The sequence below is a fragment of the Rhipicephalus microplus genome, chromosome X (assembly GCF_043290135.1).
Source record: "Rhipicephalus microplus isolate Deutch F79 chromosome X, USDA_Rmic, whole genome shotgun sequence".
In the NCBI taxonomy this organism is placed as follows: Eukaryota; Metazoa; Arthropoda; class Arachnida; order Ixodida; family Ixodidae; genus Rhipicephalus; species Rhipicephalus microplus.
The window spans coordinates 8927311-8946943 of NC_134710.1; the positions used below are offsets into that span (position 1 = coordinate 8927311).

The window sequence follows — 19633 nt, forward strand, 5'->3', positions numbered from 1 at the left end:
ACTTGGTGAAAGGTCCGAGCATGTCCATGCCAATTTGTTGAAACGGTTGTGCTGGTAGGGCAACGGGCTTCGGAAAAGCGGGTGTGCACTGAGGTGGTGCCTTGCAGCGCTGGCATTTGCGACACGTTTAAAGTAATGTTTCACGTCCCGATGGACCTTCGGCCTGTAGTAGTGTTGGCAAATCCGGGCCAAAGTACGCGTGAATCACAAAGGGCCGGACGAAGACTTATCGTGACAGACAGACAAGACATCCACTCGTAACACTGATGGAATGATGATCAGGTGTTCAATTGCAGGTGGTCACACGTTCTTTATACACAGGATATTGCTGCGAACAAAGAACGATGATTGCGATCGTGAAAATGCTGGTGGCGGATGCAAACTGTGGTCTTCAAGATAGTTCATGAATTTTAGAAACTCGAAATCGCTTTTCTGATTATGAGATGTTCAGTCAACTCAGATGCACTGATATCGCAGTGAAAACGATCACCTAACGCGTTTATAAGGGGAGCTCGAAAGGCAGTCCACGTTAGTCTGCCTCCGGCTAGACTTGCACAACTGTAAAGTTGAATTCTTGAAGGTATAAGCTCTACCTGGCCATACGTCCGGAGGGGTCTCTAAGATTCGCCAACCAGCAGATGGCAAGATGATCGGTAACAACTCTGAACGGGCGGCCATACAGGTACAGTCTGAATTTACCTATCACTCAGACAAGAGCTAGGCACGCCTTTTCAGTCACGATCCAGCTAGCATAAGCAAAATCCAGCTAGCATGAGAAATTGGACATTCGATGTCATCTTGCCACTGGACTAGGAATGCACTATTTCGGCCAATGTTATTGGCGTCTGTGTGTATCTGAGTGTCGGCATGTTTATCGCACTGTCCATGTACGGGCTCAGTTTGGAGGCGCTGTTGAAGCACGGGAAAAGTGTGTATTTGCTCAGGGCCCCACACGAAGGCAACGTCTTATTTTGCTGGACGAGGGGGAGGTGGGGCTACATTAGCAACATTTTCCACAAAACGAATGTAGTATGCAAAAAGGCTCAAAAATCGACGCACATCTCGTTTGTTCGCATGTGGTGGGAAATTAACAACAGCCAAGCACAAAACAACTTTTGTGCTTTTTCATGGCTCTCAAATGGCCAGTACTTCTTCCATCCTTCTCTTATTGAATATTCTTGATATACCGGCATCTGAAAATAATTTTCTTGGTACTACTCTGGATGAACACTTTAAATATAATATTCATGCCAACTCGCTCACCAAAAAGGTTTCTGTTAGTATCCGCAATATCATTAAAGCACGTTCATTCTTTGAACCTCCCATTTTTGTCGCTTTATCATGCTAATATTAACAGCCATTTATCATACTGCCTATCATCATAACGCCATTCATCTCTAACCGCTTCAGCGCCTTCAAAACAAGGCGCTAAAACTAATGCCATATATCTCATTCCGTTTCCATTCTATACCCATCTGTTAACACCTGCGCATTCTACCAGTTCAAGAGTTGTTTTATCAAAGATTATCCCTCATCACATATCATCTTATTTATCATGAAATATTATTAGATAGTATTCCTCACTATGTCCTTGTCGATAACAATAATACCAGGTTTTCAGAGCAAGAAACTTTATTTTACTCAAAATAAGATCGAACTATGGCAGAGTAACAGTTCGCTTCTAAGGTATTCATCATTGGAATTGCATGCCTCTTCATGCTAAATCTTTTAAACACAACATGAAAACATATTGTTAAAGGAAGCTTTTGTTCATCCATAATAAATTCGTTTTCATCAAATATATATATATATATATATATATATATATATTTATATATAATATATTTATGTATATATATATATATATATATATATATATATATATATATATATATATATATATATATATATATATATATATACAATTTAACAAGCGTGTTCTTCGGAGGAGTTTCAGCAAGAAACTCGCCAGGGCAAGCAAGACAGCTGCAGCACAGAAAACAGGAGGCCGAGAGTGCGACACACGAACTTCGTCGTCTTTTCTCTCTGGCGGAGAGCTAGCGCCGAGCGCCGCCGATATATACACACACACACACACACACACACACACACACACACACACACACACACACACACACACAGACATATATATATATATATATATATATATATATATATATATATATATATATATATATATATATATATATATTGCAACAGCTCGAACATCGCAGAAGACGCTGCCACAATTCGCGTTCGTAAAAGCCGCCAAGCAAGTAGCAAGAAAGCCGCGCCATGGAACGCCGTCCTGCACGCGCCACGATGCTACGCCACGGGACTGGCACGAGACTCGAGGGGCAGAAGAAGAGACCGACGAAGTTAGAGTCAGCGAGCAAGAGGCATTCTTGGCTGACCATCTTTAGCTTTGAGTTTTCGGGCACAAGTTCGCCCTAAATAAAAAGTTTATATAGTACCAGGTGCTATATTTATTCGTAACAATCTGGTGGAAGTGCTGGGTATGATTCCAAGCCCACCACACGCAAGGGAGAGAAGCCCAGATCCCACAACATTGGAGCCAGCAGAATTGACACCTTTGCACCAACGCACGAGTCGCCGACTACGTGGTGAGCAGCCCGAGTTTGGCCCCCTAATTGACCCATCAAGACCTGTCGAGACCTCAAGCACAAGCGTCACTGCGATGGCCACCCAGTCGATGCCATCTCCATCTCACCTCATTGTGGATTCGCCACGTACACCAGAGGTCTTCCACGGTGAGACCTTTGAAGATGCCGAGGACTGGCTTGAAGGCTTCGAGCGCGTTGCACGATTGAATGGTTGGGACGAAGCCCGAAAACTTCGTTACGTTTACGTCGCCCTCAAGATTCGGCACTTACGTGGTTTGAGAACCACGAAGCGTCCTTGCTGTCGTGGGACGACTTCCCACGAGAGCTCATCGCAACCTATCCGAACACGGACCGCAAAGAGAAGGCAGAGGCTGCTCTTCAGACAAGGAACCAACGGAATAACGAGAGTGTGGCCATGTACATAGAAGACATGTCGCGGCTGTTCCGCCGAGCCGACCAAAACATGGCCGAAGAGAATAAGTTGCGGCACCTAATGCGCGGAGTCAAAGAAGAGATTTTTGAAGGCCTGGTGCGTAATCCACCACGAACTGTGGCGGAGTTCTGGTCCGAGGCAACGACCATGGAAAGGACACTACAACAACGTGCGCGATTGTACAACAGAGACTTCAGCGTCTCTTCAGTCAGGGCGGAGTCAACAACCCTCCCCACAAACGTTGACGTCCTCCGGGAAATGGTGAGGGCTATTGTTAAGGAGGAGCTCCAGAAACTGCAACTCCCCCAAAGTCCTTTAGCGATGCCCTCAATCGCGGACGTTGTACGTGAAGAAGTGCGGCAAGCAATTACTCAACCGCAGCCTCAGGTGCCACACCACACGCAATCGGAACCTCAGCCACAGCTGTCATACGCGCAAGTCGTACGGCAAGACATGAGACGCCCGAGCTTTGCACAAGCTCCCGTTATGCCACCGACCTTTCCTCGCAGTACGCCACCGCCGATGCCAGAAGCGAGACCCCGCAAAAGTGATGTATGGCGCACGGCAGACCGGCGGCCCCTCTGCTACCACTGTGGGGAGGCAGGTCATCTTTATCGGACATGCCACTACCGTCGGGTCGGGCTACGTGGCTTCCCAGTGAATGCACCTTGCCCTCGTAACGGTGAGCGCCCTTACGAAATCGAAGAATATTTATCTTCGCGCTATGCATATCCAAACACTCAGCGACATGAATCGTGGTCGATTGCACCAATGCGCAATAGGTCGCCGAGTCCACACCCATCATCTACTTTCCCGAGGCGTCGTTCACCAAGCCCTCGACGGGAAAACTAGAGCCAGCGACCTGTGGAGGCAGGGCCGCTGATTTTCGGGAAACTGAAAACCCTCCATCGCTAACCGGATCAGACGACGACACTGACACAATGACGGACAAGCGCAGTAATGGTGACGTGACATCCGAGCTACAAGTCAGAATCGACGACGTCGAAACCAAAGCGTTAATAGACACAGGTGCAGACTACTCAGTTATAAGTTACATGCTCACAAAGAAGTTGAAGAAAGTGCTCACTCATTGGACCGGACCGCAGATACGCACCGCCGGAGGGCATTTAGTCAGCCCCATAGGAATGTGCACAGCGAGAGTGGGAATAAGAGGCCATGTGTACGTCTGCAGTTTTATTGTTCTCCCCGAGTGTTCCCGTGAGGCAATTCTGGGCATGGACTTCCTGCAAGCGAACAGTGCCATCATCGACTTGCAGAAATCCCAAGTTTCTTTCTCTACAGAGAACGCTGTTTCCGTGTGTCATGCGGAGCAACCAATTGTTTCGTCTCTTCGTATTGTGGATGAAGGTGTGACAGTGCCGGCACGTAGCAGCGTGACAGTTTCTGTGAAGAGCGACGTTTTTCGTGAATATGCCGGACTAGCTGATGGAAATATCGAACTGCTACTCACAAAGGGGATACGCGTGGCGAGGGGTCTAGTGAACCTGCGGAACGGATATACTGATGTGCTATTGACTAACTTTACCAACGAGGTACAGCATGTGGTGAAGGGAGCAGCCATAGCATCACTTCATGACTACGTACAAGTGTCAGATGTTTGCACCATAGGAAAAGTACCCACAACACCCTCAACAGTGGACAGTGTCCTAGAGAAAATAGATATTGACCGAGAGCTTTCATCTCTGCAGAAAGACCAGATTGTGGAGTTGATCAAGGAATTCGCAGAGTGTTTTTCCTCTTCATCGAAAGTCGGACGTACACCTGTAGCAAAGCACCGCATTGTAATCGAAGGGCATGTTAGACCAGTATGTCAGCATCCATACCGAGTAGCCCCAAAAGAAAGGGAGGCGATAAAGAAGCAAGTACAGGAGATGCTCGACGACGATGTCATACAGCTCTCTAAAAGCCTTTGGGCATCGCCGGTAGTACTAGTGAAGAAGAAGGACAACACCATGCGGTTCTGTGTTGATTACAGAAAACTCAACCTCGTCACGAAGCGAGACGTGTACCCACTCCCACGAGTCGACGATACGTTGGATAAACTGCGCAATGCTCACTTTTTTTCATCGTTGGATCTAAAGAGCGGGTACTGGCAAATAGAAGTCGACGAATGAGATCGGAAAAAGACGGCGTTTGTGACACCCACGGACTCTACGAGTTCAAAGTACTCCCATTTGGTTTGTGTTCTGCTCCCGCTACCTTCCAGAGGATGATGGACACTGTGCTCTCCGGCCTCAAATGGCAGTCATATCTTGTCTATCTTGATGACGTAGTAATTTTTTCCACTACGTTCGAGCAGCACGTACAGAGATTGAGAATGGTACTGGACGCCATTCGTATGGCCGCACTTACGATCAAACCCGAAAAGTGCCACTTTGGATTCCGGGAACTTCGGTTCCTCGGTCACATTGTCAGTTCTCATGGTGTCTGCCCAGATCCGGATAAAATCACTGCGGTTGAAAATGTTCCAAGGCCAAGAGACAAAAAAGCTATGCGACGTTTCCTGGGGCTTTGTGCCTACTATAGGCGCTTCGTTGAAAGCTTTTCCAAGATTGCGGAACCACTGACACGGCTTACGAAGGAGGGTGTACCATTTATCTGGCACCAAGAGCAAGAAGACGCCTTCTCTGAGTTACGACGGCGTTTGCAGTCACCTCCCATACTCGCTCATTTTGACGAAGATGCCAAAACAGACATTCATACGGACGCCAGCAACGTTGGCTTCGGTGCTATTCTTGTTCAATGGCAGAACGGGGAAGAAAAAGTTATTGCTTATGCAAGCCGCACTCTGTCGAAAGCTGAGTATAATTATTCAGCTACGGAAAAGGAATGTCTCGCAGTTATATGGGCCATCAGTAAGTTCCGTCCATATTTATACGGTAGACCATTCCGAGCCATCAGTGACCATCATTCATTGTGCTGGCTTGCGAACCTCAAGGATCCTTCCGGAAGACTTGCTAGATGGAGCCTGCGTCTAGAAGAATATGACATCACCGTAGTCTACAAGTCTGGCCACAAGCACAATGACGCGGACTGCTTGTTACGAGCACCAGTCCAGACCTCGTCTCCTGAGCATGAACAAGACTCCGCGTTTCTTGGAGCTGTGAATGTATCGGAGATGGCTCATGATCAGCGAATGGACCCAGAATTACTTCTGCTCATTCAATACTTAGAGGGGCAGCAAGTCGAAGTACCGCGAGTTTTCGTCCGTGGACTACGTTCCTACGTCCTCCGCAACAACGTTCTCTACAAGAGAAACTTTCAACACACCGGTGAAACGTTCCTACTGCTGATACCATCATCACTGCGAGCGGAAATTTTAGAAGCGTGTCATGATGACCCATCGGCAGGTCACTTGGGCATTAGTAGGACTTTGGCGAGAATCCGCCAGAGATATTACTGGCCAAAATTGATGGATTCAGTACAGCATTACGTAAGATCATGTCGAGAATGCCAAAGACGCAAAGTACCACCCCTAAAACCAGCAGGTCTTCTGAAACCGATAGAGCCACCAAAAATTCCGTTTGAGCAGGTCGGAATGAATTTGCTAGGACCATTTCCTATGACATCGTTTGGGAAGCGCTGGATAGTTGTAGCAACCGACTACATGACCCGGTATGCCGAGACGTCATCTCTCACAAAAGGAACGGCAAATGAAGTGGCTCAGTTTTTTGTGACCCAGATAGTGCTGCGACATGGCGCACCTAGAGTCCTTATAACTGACAAAGGAACTGCGTTCACTGCCAGACTAGTGCAGTCCGTCATGAAGCTAACGCACACCGACCACAGAAGAACTACCGCATACCATCCGCAAACTAACGGGTTAACTGATAGGCTGAACAGGACGCTTGCTGACATGATCGCGATGTATGTGGACGTCGAGCATCGGACTTGGGACACCATATTACCATATGCTACATTTGCATACAATACCGCAGTACAAGAGACAACCCACTTCACGCCATTTCAACTTGTTTATGGTCGGACAGTAATAACGACATTAGACGCGATGCTGCCTGTCAACAGCACGATTAAAGAGGACCCTGACATAAGCGAATATGTAGAAAGAGCAGAAGAGGCACAACTAGCACGGAACCGCATCATTCAACAGCAGGACGTCGACGCGCACCGTTACAATCTAAGACGAAGGGATGTTCAGTACTTCCCTGGAGACCAAGTGTGGGTCTGGACGCCTGTACGTGCACGTGGCCTATCAGAAAAGCTTATGCGCCGCTATTTTGGCCCTTACAGGGTTCTTCGTCAGCTAGGCCCATTAAACTACGAAGTGATCCCTGAAGGTCAAGTATGCACGACACGACGCCGGAATCTCCCGGAAGTTGTACATGTAGTACGGATGAAACCGTACTACGACAGGAACTCAACAAGTGAACTGACTGACGTCGTCTAACACAAGGACAAGTCCTATTGTTTCGAAACTGTCAACCGGCTCTACGCATCGGGGTGATGCGTGCTAGGAGGGGGACTAATGCCACAGCTCGAACATCGCAGAAGACGCTGCCACAATTCGCGTTCGTAAAAGCCGCCAAGCAAGTAGCAAGAAAGCCGCGCCATGGAACGCCGTCCTGCACGCGCCACGATGCTACGCCACGGGACCGGCACGAGACTCGAGGGGCAGAAGAAGAGACCGACGAAGATAGAGTCAGCGAGCAAGAGGCATTCTTGGCTGACCATCTTTAGCTTTGAGTTTTCGGGCACAAGTTCGCACTAAATAAAGAGTTTATATAGTACCACGTGCTATATTTATTCGTAACAATATATATATATATATATATATATATATATATATATATATATATATATATATATATATATATATATATATATATATATATATATATATATATATATATATATATATATTGCATAGATCGTTCTGTTTTGACTGCAACTTAAATTTAGTCGCTGTTTTTGCTGCCGTTAGTTTTTATGCACGCCATTAATTTGAGGGCCCATTGAGAGTCCCTTACTTTGTGACCTCCTGATTTTGTATGTTTCATGTAACCCATTCTTTGTACATGCAATAATAGTGAGTAAACTTGAATAAACTTGAATAAACTTGTGTTGGTCCGCCTGAATACCATCATGTCTAACAAGGTGGCCAAAAAACATAAGTTCGTCATAATCAAAATGAATTGTTTCTGCTTTCCGCGATAGGCCTGCGGTTCGAATTGCCACAAAGGCATATCAAAGCCGGTGCTTGTGCTGCTCAAACGTTTCTAAAAGACAAGGACGTCATCTAAGTAAACAGACACGCTTTTCACTCAAGACCTGATAGCACTGTATCCGTCATTCTCTGGAACGTCGCAGGAGCACAGCACAGGCTGAATGGTAGTGCTTTGAATTTGTACAGCCAATCAGGAATTAGCCATGCTTTTTTTGCGGTCACGTTCATAAACTTCGATCTGCCAATAGCCGCTGCGTTGATCCATGGAGGAGAAATATCAAGAGTGTCGCAAGCGGTCTAGTGTGTCGTCCATGCGTCCATGAGGATAAACGTCTTTCTTTTTTACTCTTTTGAGTTTATGGCAATCGACGCAAAATCTAAGGGTGCCATCCTTCTCATTCGCCAGTACGATGGGGGACGACCATGGACTGGTCGAGGATTGTATTACGTCGTCGTCTAGCATCGGCCTCACTTGATTAGTGTATGGCCTCTTGTTCCTTTTGTGACACGCAGAAGCTGTGCTGACGTATGGGTCGTTAAATAGGGTCAGTTATATTCCGTTTGGTTCTTTCCACTCACCTCTCGCTTGTTGCGCGACATTTGCTGCTTCCGCCAAGGAAGCCGAAGACGAGAACTTTGCATCTGCTGGCACCTTGAGGAAACGACCGCTCCGACATCATCTGGATATAGAGACGTTTATTCGTTTCTCTTCTCTTCCTCCTTTCACTCTCCCTGCATCTCTGGTTTTATCCCCTGTCTCCCCATTCAACCACTCTTACAGTCCAATCGTAACGCACCACTCTTACAGTCCAATCGGAACGCCCAGATGTGTCTCTTCTCGCCACAACCTTGAAGACCCACCGCCTCTTGCCCACTCATCTGTTCTCCGCCGTCGCTCAGGTTTCTTTCACACCGGTTCCCGGAATGGTCGACGACGGGCGTTGCCAGGTCGTGGAAAAGCGCCTCCGAGTAAGTTCCCGCGATGCCGCGCTGACAGGCCTTCAATAAAATTGGCCCTTGCGCCTATTCCGTCGCCTTCGCTGATTCTGATTGTCCGGCGGACGCGTACGTGTACCTTCCACGTGTACCTTCCACGTGTACCTTCCACGTGTACCTTCCACGTGTACCGGCCACCTGCAGCCTGGCTTGGTCTTCAGTAGGGCGCCATATTTGAGCCCGACAGGGCCACGGGAGTTGTCACGTCCTTTGTGGCCAGCAGACAGTCATCTTCCCGCATTCCGGTGGCCCTGCTTCCTTGTTGGCGAGGGGTCGCCGGTCGCGGGGTGGGTAACATAAGGTATTCGGGGAACGCACGAAGTTCGAGCCCAACAGGGTCTGTTACAATTCGCGGCTGCACGTCGATGTTTGCTTTATTTTGAATGTAGACGCGAAACAGTCGCTAAACATGCAGAGAAAACAGTGAATTGCTCTTTCTGCACACATGGCAGCTTCGCATTGACATCGACTGTAGCGGGTATTGTGGTGTCACCTTTGATGTTTGCGGAAATCAGAGCAATAATTGATCATGGTACATCATATATCATGATTCCGTGGGCCTTTGGCGGACGCCTTGAAGCGAAAACCAAGATGCATCATAGTCAAGCAACAGAGAAGCGATATATATTTGAGCCTGACGCAGTTACCCATCAACCCGGTTCTACATGACGTATTGTGTGTGCACGCGCCTGTTCAAAGCCATGGAATGTTTACCCAAGAAATGCCGTTTCCCCTGGCATTCATTCGTAGATGTGTAACTAGTTACCTTTACAGTTGCGTGATCCTAAATAAAACGGTGGTGTTCCCACGTTCCTCCCAAAAGAAACTATAGTTACAGGCACGCCGTTCCTTAGAACGCCGTTCCCTACACGCAAACGTTAAAAACGTCTTCGTTTAGTGTTTAGTCGAAAGAATGCCAACCAGGATTGTGTTAAAGATGACATTGAAACTACAAAAATGTTATCAAAAGAGCTGATTACAATATTATAGACGCCATCTGCGTGGTTTGCACACCCTGGAATGCAACACTCTATATGCTAAAGCGTAGAATAGCACTGAATAAGTGCTACAGCACCCTAAAGACAGACTACGGCAATTTATTTAGGTCAATAGATGCCACTGAAGTTTCTTTTGACAATTTCATATTTTCATTTTATTTATTCAAAACATAATTATTACACTTTGCCTTGGGGGACACGACCAAAGGCTAAATGAACGCCTGACTAAGTCGTGTCACCCTGGCAGCAAAAGCATAAACACACCAACAAGAATTTGCTGTACAGAGCACACTTGTACATAATAATCCAGACTGATAACAGGAATAAAGAAAATTATAAGTTCACAAATATATAAACACAGCTGTCTTAAAGTGATAATGATTTAGCGAACGTGTACTCATATTGAGCCACAAACAAACTTAATAAAATAAAAATAGTCTCTCGCGGCTATTGCGAGAGAAATGCACAAAAACATTATCAACATTCACTAGAAAACAAAATCGATATGACTGGGCAGGCTTATGTACAGAAGGAGAAACATACGAACATACCAATCGGAATTTTTCAACTTTCGTTATTTATCCAAAATAGTGGACTTGGGAAAACCGTAGAAAACCCACAAATATAAATTTTTGGTTCCTCGGCTTGGCTTTCCACTGGCCCCACTGCGCGTGACGTTCAAAGTGTCGGTACTGTCGAACGTATTAAGTAGGCAAGCAACGATCGTATGTGTTTGGCTCGAAGACCAGATGTTTCCTGGCCTAAAACTATGGCACATAACTGCGGAAATTTCGACCATCTGGCGTTCTTTAACGTGCATTGAAATCGCACAGTACTCGGGCTCTGTATTTAACCTTCACCAAAATGCGAATGCCACGGGCGGGATCAAACTCGCGACCTTCGGGTCAGCAGCTGACCACCACAACCACTGTTGCACCAAAACGTAAACGGCAGGGCTTCGCCGGTGTCCCTGACGTAAAAAATTTTTAAACTCTGCGCATTAGGATACATGTGGCTACTGAAAGTTTACATAAGTAATGAAGCAGAATACATTTGTTTACGTTATGTGCTTGCCCGACTTATCCTGCGCCATCTGATGGCATCACCTCTGGAGGCCTCTCAAGCTCTAGCCTAGTGTAATGAAGTGGAACGCTAACGCCTAGTTTATCGGCAAACTGAAACACTCCTATAGAGGAAGAGTGCATAGGTTGGTGTACAGCAGCGCCCAATTGTGCGGCGACAGGATTGGCGAATAGTATCGGAGAAGTAAGAGCCGTCTTTTGCTGGATGCGCTGCTTACTGAACCTCGAAAAAACTTGGTAAAAACCAGTCTCCGAACTCTAAACAAGCAATACTACAGGTCGTTTTCAGCTAGAGTCACGACACAAATGGTGCAGTGCGATCATGTTTCCGCTGAGCATTTGCTCTTCCAGCTTTCGTCCTCCGTGCTTGTTGCGTCACTTTGCATGATTTATGGTTTACGTCCCTGTGTACGGCACTCGATAAAAAAAACCGCTAATCTTGTATTTTGTGACTCATTTATTATTTCACTCGAAATCGCAAGACATTTCTACTATCAGGCACTTGACAGGAGCATCTGGGGACCATAGAAATGCCATTATTTATCGATAATGTAAAATAATCGCTGTAGTGGCCTTATACTGAGGGCCTTCTACGATGAACCACAAAAAAAAAAAGATGGAAAAGAAGAGCGATTCTGTGGTTAGAGTGAAGATTGCATGATTAACACACACTCTTTTAGATCATACCATTGGCTCACTTCGTATGCTGTTACAGGAAATACATTCTGAGTCAAGACCAAATCGCGGCTATCTTTCTTGGACCAAAATAAAATTAAAAACAAATGCCATAGCAGTGGCAATATTCTCCGTCACGTGGTCGTGAGGTTCTCCGCTTGCTTTCTGCATTTTACAGCGAAATATGTTATGAGATCACAACTCGGCTCACGCGCAGTTGTCCGCCGCCGCCACCAGTGACCATAACCATATCGCGTGAGATTAAAGGAAGAAAAAAAAGCTAGCACCAATGACACTTTGTGGCTTCAATGCGAGTGCGCCGGGTGCGAGACCAGTATTCCACCACTGAACCACACCGGTGCTTGGGACTTGCTGGCAAAACTGCCTTAGGCAGGCTTGATGTCGCCAAAGTCATCGCGTCATTATGACTTGTAGAGAGTTTTAAAAGAGCGAAAGAACCACCAGTCGTCGCACAATGCGAATAGCTTACCTAATGAGTCACCCAATGTCCCAATCTAATAAAAAAGCTTGTTTTTGATCACCTAATAACTGTGGCGCATACGCACTTCAGGTATAGTTTCTCATCGTCGTCAGCCACTACATGAACAATTGACGCGAAATTTCTCGTAAATGTTCAGTGGATACGACGCTTCTCAGAAGAATGACGAGAATACTATAGCGAATGCCGGCCTACTGAAGCAAAAATTATAATATTATACCCTAGTAGGTATCAAGCAAGTGTGCTTGCAGTAGTTACCCAATGAGTGTTGGTAAAGGCTTTGAAAGGCCGCTGTTCTAGCTTTCGCAGTGACTGTGTGGTGGCCGGGCGTTTTTTGATCCCCTTCATGCCATGCAGTTATTACGAACAAAAAACACACTGACCTGACGGGCCGACTGAACCTCTTCTTATCGGGTTTCATGCCGCAGCGGTGTTTGACGTGGTCGTCCTCCATGGCTGCTGCTTGTTTGTTTGTTTGTTTTTATCCTCTAATTCATGGCTCATACCAACTCTGGGGGATTGGCCAAGAGAACATATAGTCTCATATGGACGATAACTGCATCATTGCTTACAACGAAAAAAAAAAAAAGGGGGGGGGGGTTTAGGGAGTTGTATAGTGAAGACAGTATGTTATAAAAAGAGAAAGAAACCAAACATTTAGATAGTGATAAAAAAGAATCAACAACAAAGTAGACACTAATAGCTACAACTTGATTTTAGGAGCCGACCAGACAGCTGGTTTTGCCAAACCCGATTAATTTGGTATGTCGCAGATTTATCCAGAATTGAAAGTTACTTTTCGACCCGTTTTTTTTGGGGGGGGGAGGGGGTATCTGTTAACGTGGTGCCCGCACGTTTCTTCGTCTTCGTCGTCTGCCAACTGCCAGTTGACCATCAGGTGCAGGAAATTGCATAAAACGCGCGCATGATATTGACTGCCTGTCGTGTACATGCTGTTCCTAACATCTCTGTGGACACCCCATTGGCGACATCTGACAAAGCTATGTATTAGCTAAAAATTCTCTCAAATTGGGTCATGCCACTTGTACCATGCAGGTTAACCTTACGTTCACTAGCAAGGCATATAGTAATACACGACAACGGAATACATTATCTACTCCTCCAGTTCTGGAGCAAGCTCTTTGGCTGCCCGAAAATAGCGGGCAGTTCATTGAGTAATAGCAATGCGCAATTGTTTAGAGAGAAATAAATAAACAGGAAGGTAGAACAGTGTTCAAATGAAGAACAATGAATATACGGTGACAAAAAATTAAGATTCTGTCAATATTGTTTTCTTACTGCCACATTCACCGATCTTCCACACAGGCAGGTGCGAAGCCAACAGAAACTGCGGAAGCTCTAGCGACGTTCCTGCTACACGCAACAGACGAAATATTCGGCTGTATACGGCGGCACACGATAAACAAAATAAAATAAGAAATGGCGAAGTTTGCTACTACGCCGCGCAAGCTTACAAACCGAGAAAATTGGAAATTATGAAGACTAATGTAATTTATTTTAGGTTGTTTCTAGTAGAGGCACTAGAACACGGGGAATGTACAAAGCGGCGCGTGAATGCGTAAGAGGAGTGAGGGCCTTTCGCGGTGTACTCCCACGCCGCAGCGCTATGCTGCCCTTTGGTAACAGAGTTCCGCCTCTGCTTTCCAAGCACCGCTCACTCCATCTGCAGGAGTTCAGCGCTTCTTAGGGTTCCTCGATGCGCGCGCCCCCTTTTGCCGCTTTGGAGGGTGGCATAGAGTTTCATAAAATAATACCTAGAGGGGAATCTGGCGCTAGTGTCTACGCGGGCTCTTTCAGCGGCGCTTGTACCCCCATGGGAATTATGGGAAGTACAGGCTTCGGATCTGCTCTAGATGCATTACGTTCTTAAGACTCGAGACGCTTGTTTGCTGAGTGTATTTTAGAGTGACATGAAGTTATGTCTAATTGAAACTTGCTTCAATTTTTTGTACGCAAGCTTTACTGCAAAAGGTTTTTGCGACTAGGCGATAGAAGTAAGACTTTGACAAATCTAGTCATCAGGGTATGCATTGCTCTGCCATTTCGTTCCAGATTTGACATCAAGATACAATGAAACATTCTTTAGAACATTTCAAAACAAACAATTTTGTTTGCCCTCGAAAGTGCACAGTATCCATTTATGGTAATAACAGCACAGTATTAATTGAGAAACTCTTAACGTTTCATATTCTGCGGTGCCAGGTGTGTCGGTTCAAGTGGTCTGCCCCCAACGCACCTCTCGTTTTGTTGTGACGGAGAGCCAGAAGAGCGTGCGGGTGCGTCTACTTCGCGTCGCCTTGCAGTTTATTTCAACAAGGTTTTGCAAGACACACTAACAACAAACGTGAACTCGATGTAATATTCTGCACTGGCATAGGACGCTACATCTATGCGCAGCGGTGAGTAGACGATGCTTCCTTTAAACTGTCCAACACAACTTATACAGCATCAGCGTTGCAGTAAATTGAGAGACCTTGCCCTTTCGAGCTTCTTTGAACAACACAGGCGTAGCTTCAGTCCTTCGCACCCACCCCCTTGCCCAGTCTACGCGAAGAACGAAACTTAAACTGCAGAAAAAGAACCGTAGACAGTTCACTCGCAAGCGCGATTCCATCCGAAGCCTGTACTTCCCATAATTCCTATCAGGGTACGCGATCGCAGCGCCACATTTCTTGCCAGGTGTGATTGTATGAAACTCTATGAAGAGTGGAGACAACCGTGTCGTCTGCTACAGAGTCCGCAATCATGATGCCTTCTCCGCATTCTGTCTGCAGCCGCGATGGCCTGCCAACGAGTGTTGAGTGGCTGCATGCAGAGTTTGTATATTGTTGTTTGTAGAGTTTGTATTTGTATGTAGTTTGAATAAAGTGCGCGGAATGTTAAAGTCCCGCGCATATAATCCAGAGGGCTCCCTTCGATTTGTCCTCGAAAAGGGGTCCTTTACTAGAGGAACTTCAAGCTCCATGGTTACAAGATTTTACTCGTTGTACCTGCACATTTACGAAACGAGATTCTGCACAGATGTCTTGATGAGCCAACATCTGCACGTATGGGTGTCAGCCGTACATTCACCAGAATTTATCTAAAATACTACTGGCCAAAACTGTTAGCATCAGTTCAGCACTATGGTAAAACTTTCCGTAAGTGTCAAAGACGCAAAACTCAATCCGTTCAACCTCCAGCCAATAGAACTGCCGGATGCCTCATTCTAAGAAGTCGGTCTGGATCTCCTAGGCCCGTTTCCGACGTCGACTGCACGCAAGAAGTGGATAGTCGAAGCCACGGACTATCTCACTCGTTACGCTGAGACTGACTCGCTGTACAGTGCAACAGCCCTTTAAGTTACCAAGTTTTTCATCAACAACATACTTCGTTTTCCAGTAGCCAACACTTCGTTTTCTTCAAGAGTACTTACACGAAAAATCCACCTCTATGGTGAAATGCCGCCTCTATTGGAGTCAACGCTTCGATGAAAAGAATTTCTCCATAATCAATTCCCTCTACAGAATCTCCACAACACTCTATTTTCTCTCGGGAAATCATGTCAACCAAGTACTGTGAGCCATCATTTTTAATACAAGAGCATGCTGGCTTGTGCAAAAACTGTTTGACGCATACAAGCTTTAAAGCGCGTTTCATGTCGTAGGCGCTAAGAATGGGCACCCGGGCGGACGTACGGATGGACAGACACACGGACGAATGCAGGGACGGAGGCACAGATGCACGGACAGATGAATGGACGTACATACGAACCCAGGGACGTACGAACAGACGGACGCATGATCGGACGTTCATCGGATGGACGGAAAGACGGACGCACGGAAGCCTGGACGGACTGATGGACACTTCGCACCATTCATCATCATTCCCTTCGTGGATATGCTATGACACTGTTTTTTATTGAGATGTAATGCAATGCAACTGGCTACAACAACTGCGACGACACGCGACATACGACCCACGGCTTAAGAGGCTTTGCCCCTAAAAGAAATAGTTGAAGGCGCCGGCAGCAACAAGCGCACAACGTAGTCGCACATCTTCGTGCAATTGCAGCTTGTGTACAACAAAAGATTAAGAACAACGCATTTGGTGTTATCCAGATTCAACGAGTTTAATACGCATGTACGCAGCATGCGAATGAACGTGTATTGCACCCGATGCACTGGACACCGCAATTAGATACGATCAGAATCAAAATTTTCAACAGTCATTGGCGCCCTTCTGTAGCCGACGTAAAAGAGTCAATCACATCAAGATTTATCGCAATTGAAAGTACCCGTGTGCCATTGTGAAAGTGCCAATTTGAGCATTTCGACTTTATAACTGTCGAAATGCTCAAATTGCATAACTTACGGTGCACAAACACGAATGGTCCATAAGTTGCCCCATGTCGCGCTTGATTTTTACAAGCCACAAGAGTCGCCTTTTCAGATCTTTCGCAAATATGAACATCCTGTAGCCATTTCGCGAGTGATTTGTGCTCTGAGGCTCGCAACATCCGGGCATTTTTCCCAAGAAAATGCCGCGCACGTGGCTCACTCCCACGACGAGACAGAGGGAGCCGAATGGCGGCCACCGATCGGCTGGTGGCACTCACCCCTTCAAAGAGTGGTTCCACCCTCCGAGGGGGCACGCGCATCGAGGAACGCTAGCACCCCTATTCGCTGAGCGCCATCACGAGGTCATGAGTGAGTGAGTGAATGAACTTTATTTGGTCCAGCAAAACGCGACAAAACGTGCACCTGGCTAATCACACGACGGAACCGACAAGTCTAGCCTGCCGGCCCAATCCAGGGCACGCTGGACGGCCAGGATTTGATCTTCGATAATGGGACTTCGCAGGAGCGTGTCCCACTTTTCCTTGTATCGGGCCCAGTGACCGACACTTCTGAGCACTGGCTCTGTGCGGCCCGCAGAACGTAAACGGCGAGACGCTCCGGCGACTCGCTTCACCTGCCGCGAGTGCGTGCTGCTCTCTCTAAGAACCAGGTCCGTGTGGCCCGCGGAACGTAAATGGTGATACGCTTCTGCAACTGGCTTTACCTTCCGCTGGTGCGTGCTGCTCTCTCTGTCCAGCGGGTCCATGGGGCCCGCGAAACGTAAACGGCAATACGCTTCTACAGGTGGCTTCACCCGTCACAAGCGCGTGGCACTCACTCTGAGCACTAAGTTCGTTAAACCCGCGAAACGTAAATGGCGATACGCTCCTGTAACTGGCTTAACCTGCCGCGAGCGAGTGTTGCTCTCTTTGAGCACCGGGTCCGTGTGGCCGGTAAAACGTAAACGGCGATACGCTCCTACCTATGGCTTCACCCGCCACAAGCGCGTGCCGCTCTGTCTGAGCGCTGGATCCGTAGGGCCCACGGAACGTAAATGGTGACACGCTTCTGGAAGTGGCTTCACCCTCCGCGAGCGGGTGCTGCTCTCTGTGAGCACCGGGTCCGTGTAGGACACGAAACGTAAACGGCATACGCTTCTGCCGATGGTTTCACCCGCCACAAGCGCGTGCCACTCTCTCTGAGCACCAGGCCCTTGTGGGTGGCGAAACGCAAATCGTGATACGCTCCTGCAGCTGGATTCACCTGCCGCGTCCGCGTGCTGCTCTCTCTGAGCACTGAGTCCTTGTGGCACTAAAAAAGTACTTCACGACGAGAAACTCATTCAACTGGCTTCACCCGCTGGGAGAACTTGCTGTGAATTCTGAGAACTGGATCCGTGTGGCTCACATAGGTTCACGTGCAGCCTTTCGAATGATTTGCAAAAGAAAGAATCTATTTCGCGTATTTTTTCTCCATTTTCTCGCTCCTAGCTCCACTTCACTCTGCCAGTATACCTACATAGCCCAGCTGGTTAGGATCGTGGGGTGCCCGCCACCCCCTGAGGAACTTCTTTCTTTCTGCCTCGTTCTGCCCCCCCCCCCTCTCAACCATGAGAGTTGCCAAATAAAGCTTCGTACGCGTTGCCAGATGGAACAGGAGGACTGAGTCCGGACTGAGTCCAGGAGGACTGAGATGGAACAGGAGGACAGGAGAACAGGAGGCGTTGCCAGATGGAACAGGAGATGGAGCACGTGGTGGTTCATGACAACGTTGATTGTTTTTGTTCACACTCCCAGTGCAACGAAACGCTCCACTCCTTAAAAAGGCCCTCAGAGAATGCACCAAAAGGGGGCAGTTCTATGCAACCATGTTACGCCTTGATTGCAAGTAACGAGAAGCAGGCTATCGAAGCAAGTGCATTTGAATATTTCTTCAAGCGCGCGGCAGAAGCAACTTACGCTGTGGTCACTTCATAATGTCCAGGGTTCGACAACATTCCTAATGTGCAGGGTTTGACCAAAGTTCGCCTGGCGAGAAAAAATCATTGTTCAATAAAAGATACAGTCGTCATTCGTAAATAACACAAAACAACAGTTGATGTGTCGGCGCAGAATACCTTGATATGGCGCGCTGAAACGTCGATTCTGTATTTTTGTGTTTTTCTTGAACCTTATAAGATTCATGCATCAAAGGTTTTGTAGTTACGGAGCTTGCGTTCTTTTTTTTTGCAGTTCTGCATCTAAAAAATGACACGGAAACTGTGGCCGCACATCGTACGATGTCCATTGAACAAAGTGTATTGAGCAGGGAACATTTTCATTAATTATTTGTATATAAAAGTTGCGTGGAAATCAAGATGGCATGACGCTTCGCTGCTAAAATTGAAGCTGTAACTGCAGATGAACCGCCATGCATATACCGAATCAGCTGGTCTATAAAAGTTAATAATACAGTAACAAAGGAAAAAATAAGTGCTATATGTCGTCATATTAAAATAACGGATTGATGCAAATTAGATGAGACATACTGGGCCATTATAGAATACCTTCATTCGATAGCGCTTCCGTAGTTTGCCTCACCACGAGAGTTTAGTTGTAAGATATGAGCCCGGTAACAAATATCAAAACTCCTAGACAGCCTATCGACAAATGTAGTCCTTTCGCAGAGAGAGATTGATTGCGTGAACGGTATAGACAAATTATTTTAAGAGTGGCGACGTAGATGAGCCAGACACGTTGCTTTTGCAAATTCTTTTATTGCCAGATATATTGGTGCCCTTG

At 46.8% G+C, this 19633-nt stretch overlaps 1 protein-coding gene across 1 annotated transcript in view; it reads right to left on the bottom strand.

Moving 5' to 3' along the window:
* LOC142777206 (uncharacterized) overlaps positions 1–12973 on the bottom strand; it is a 30915-nt gene extending 17942 nt beyond the window's left edge. Inside the window, exon 1 of the mRNA XM_075881529.1 lies at positions 12897–12973. Coding sequence (XP_075737644.1) covers positions 12897–12967 — 71 coding nt within the window. The 5' untranslated portion in view covers positions 12968–12973. The remainder of the gene's footprint in view (positions 1–12896) is intronic.
* Positions 12974–19633: the final 6660 nt, after the last annotated feature.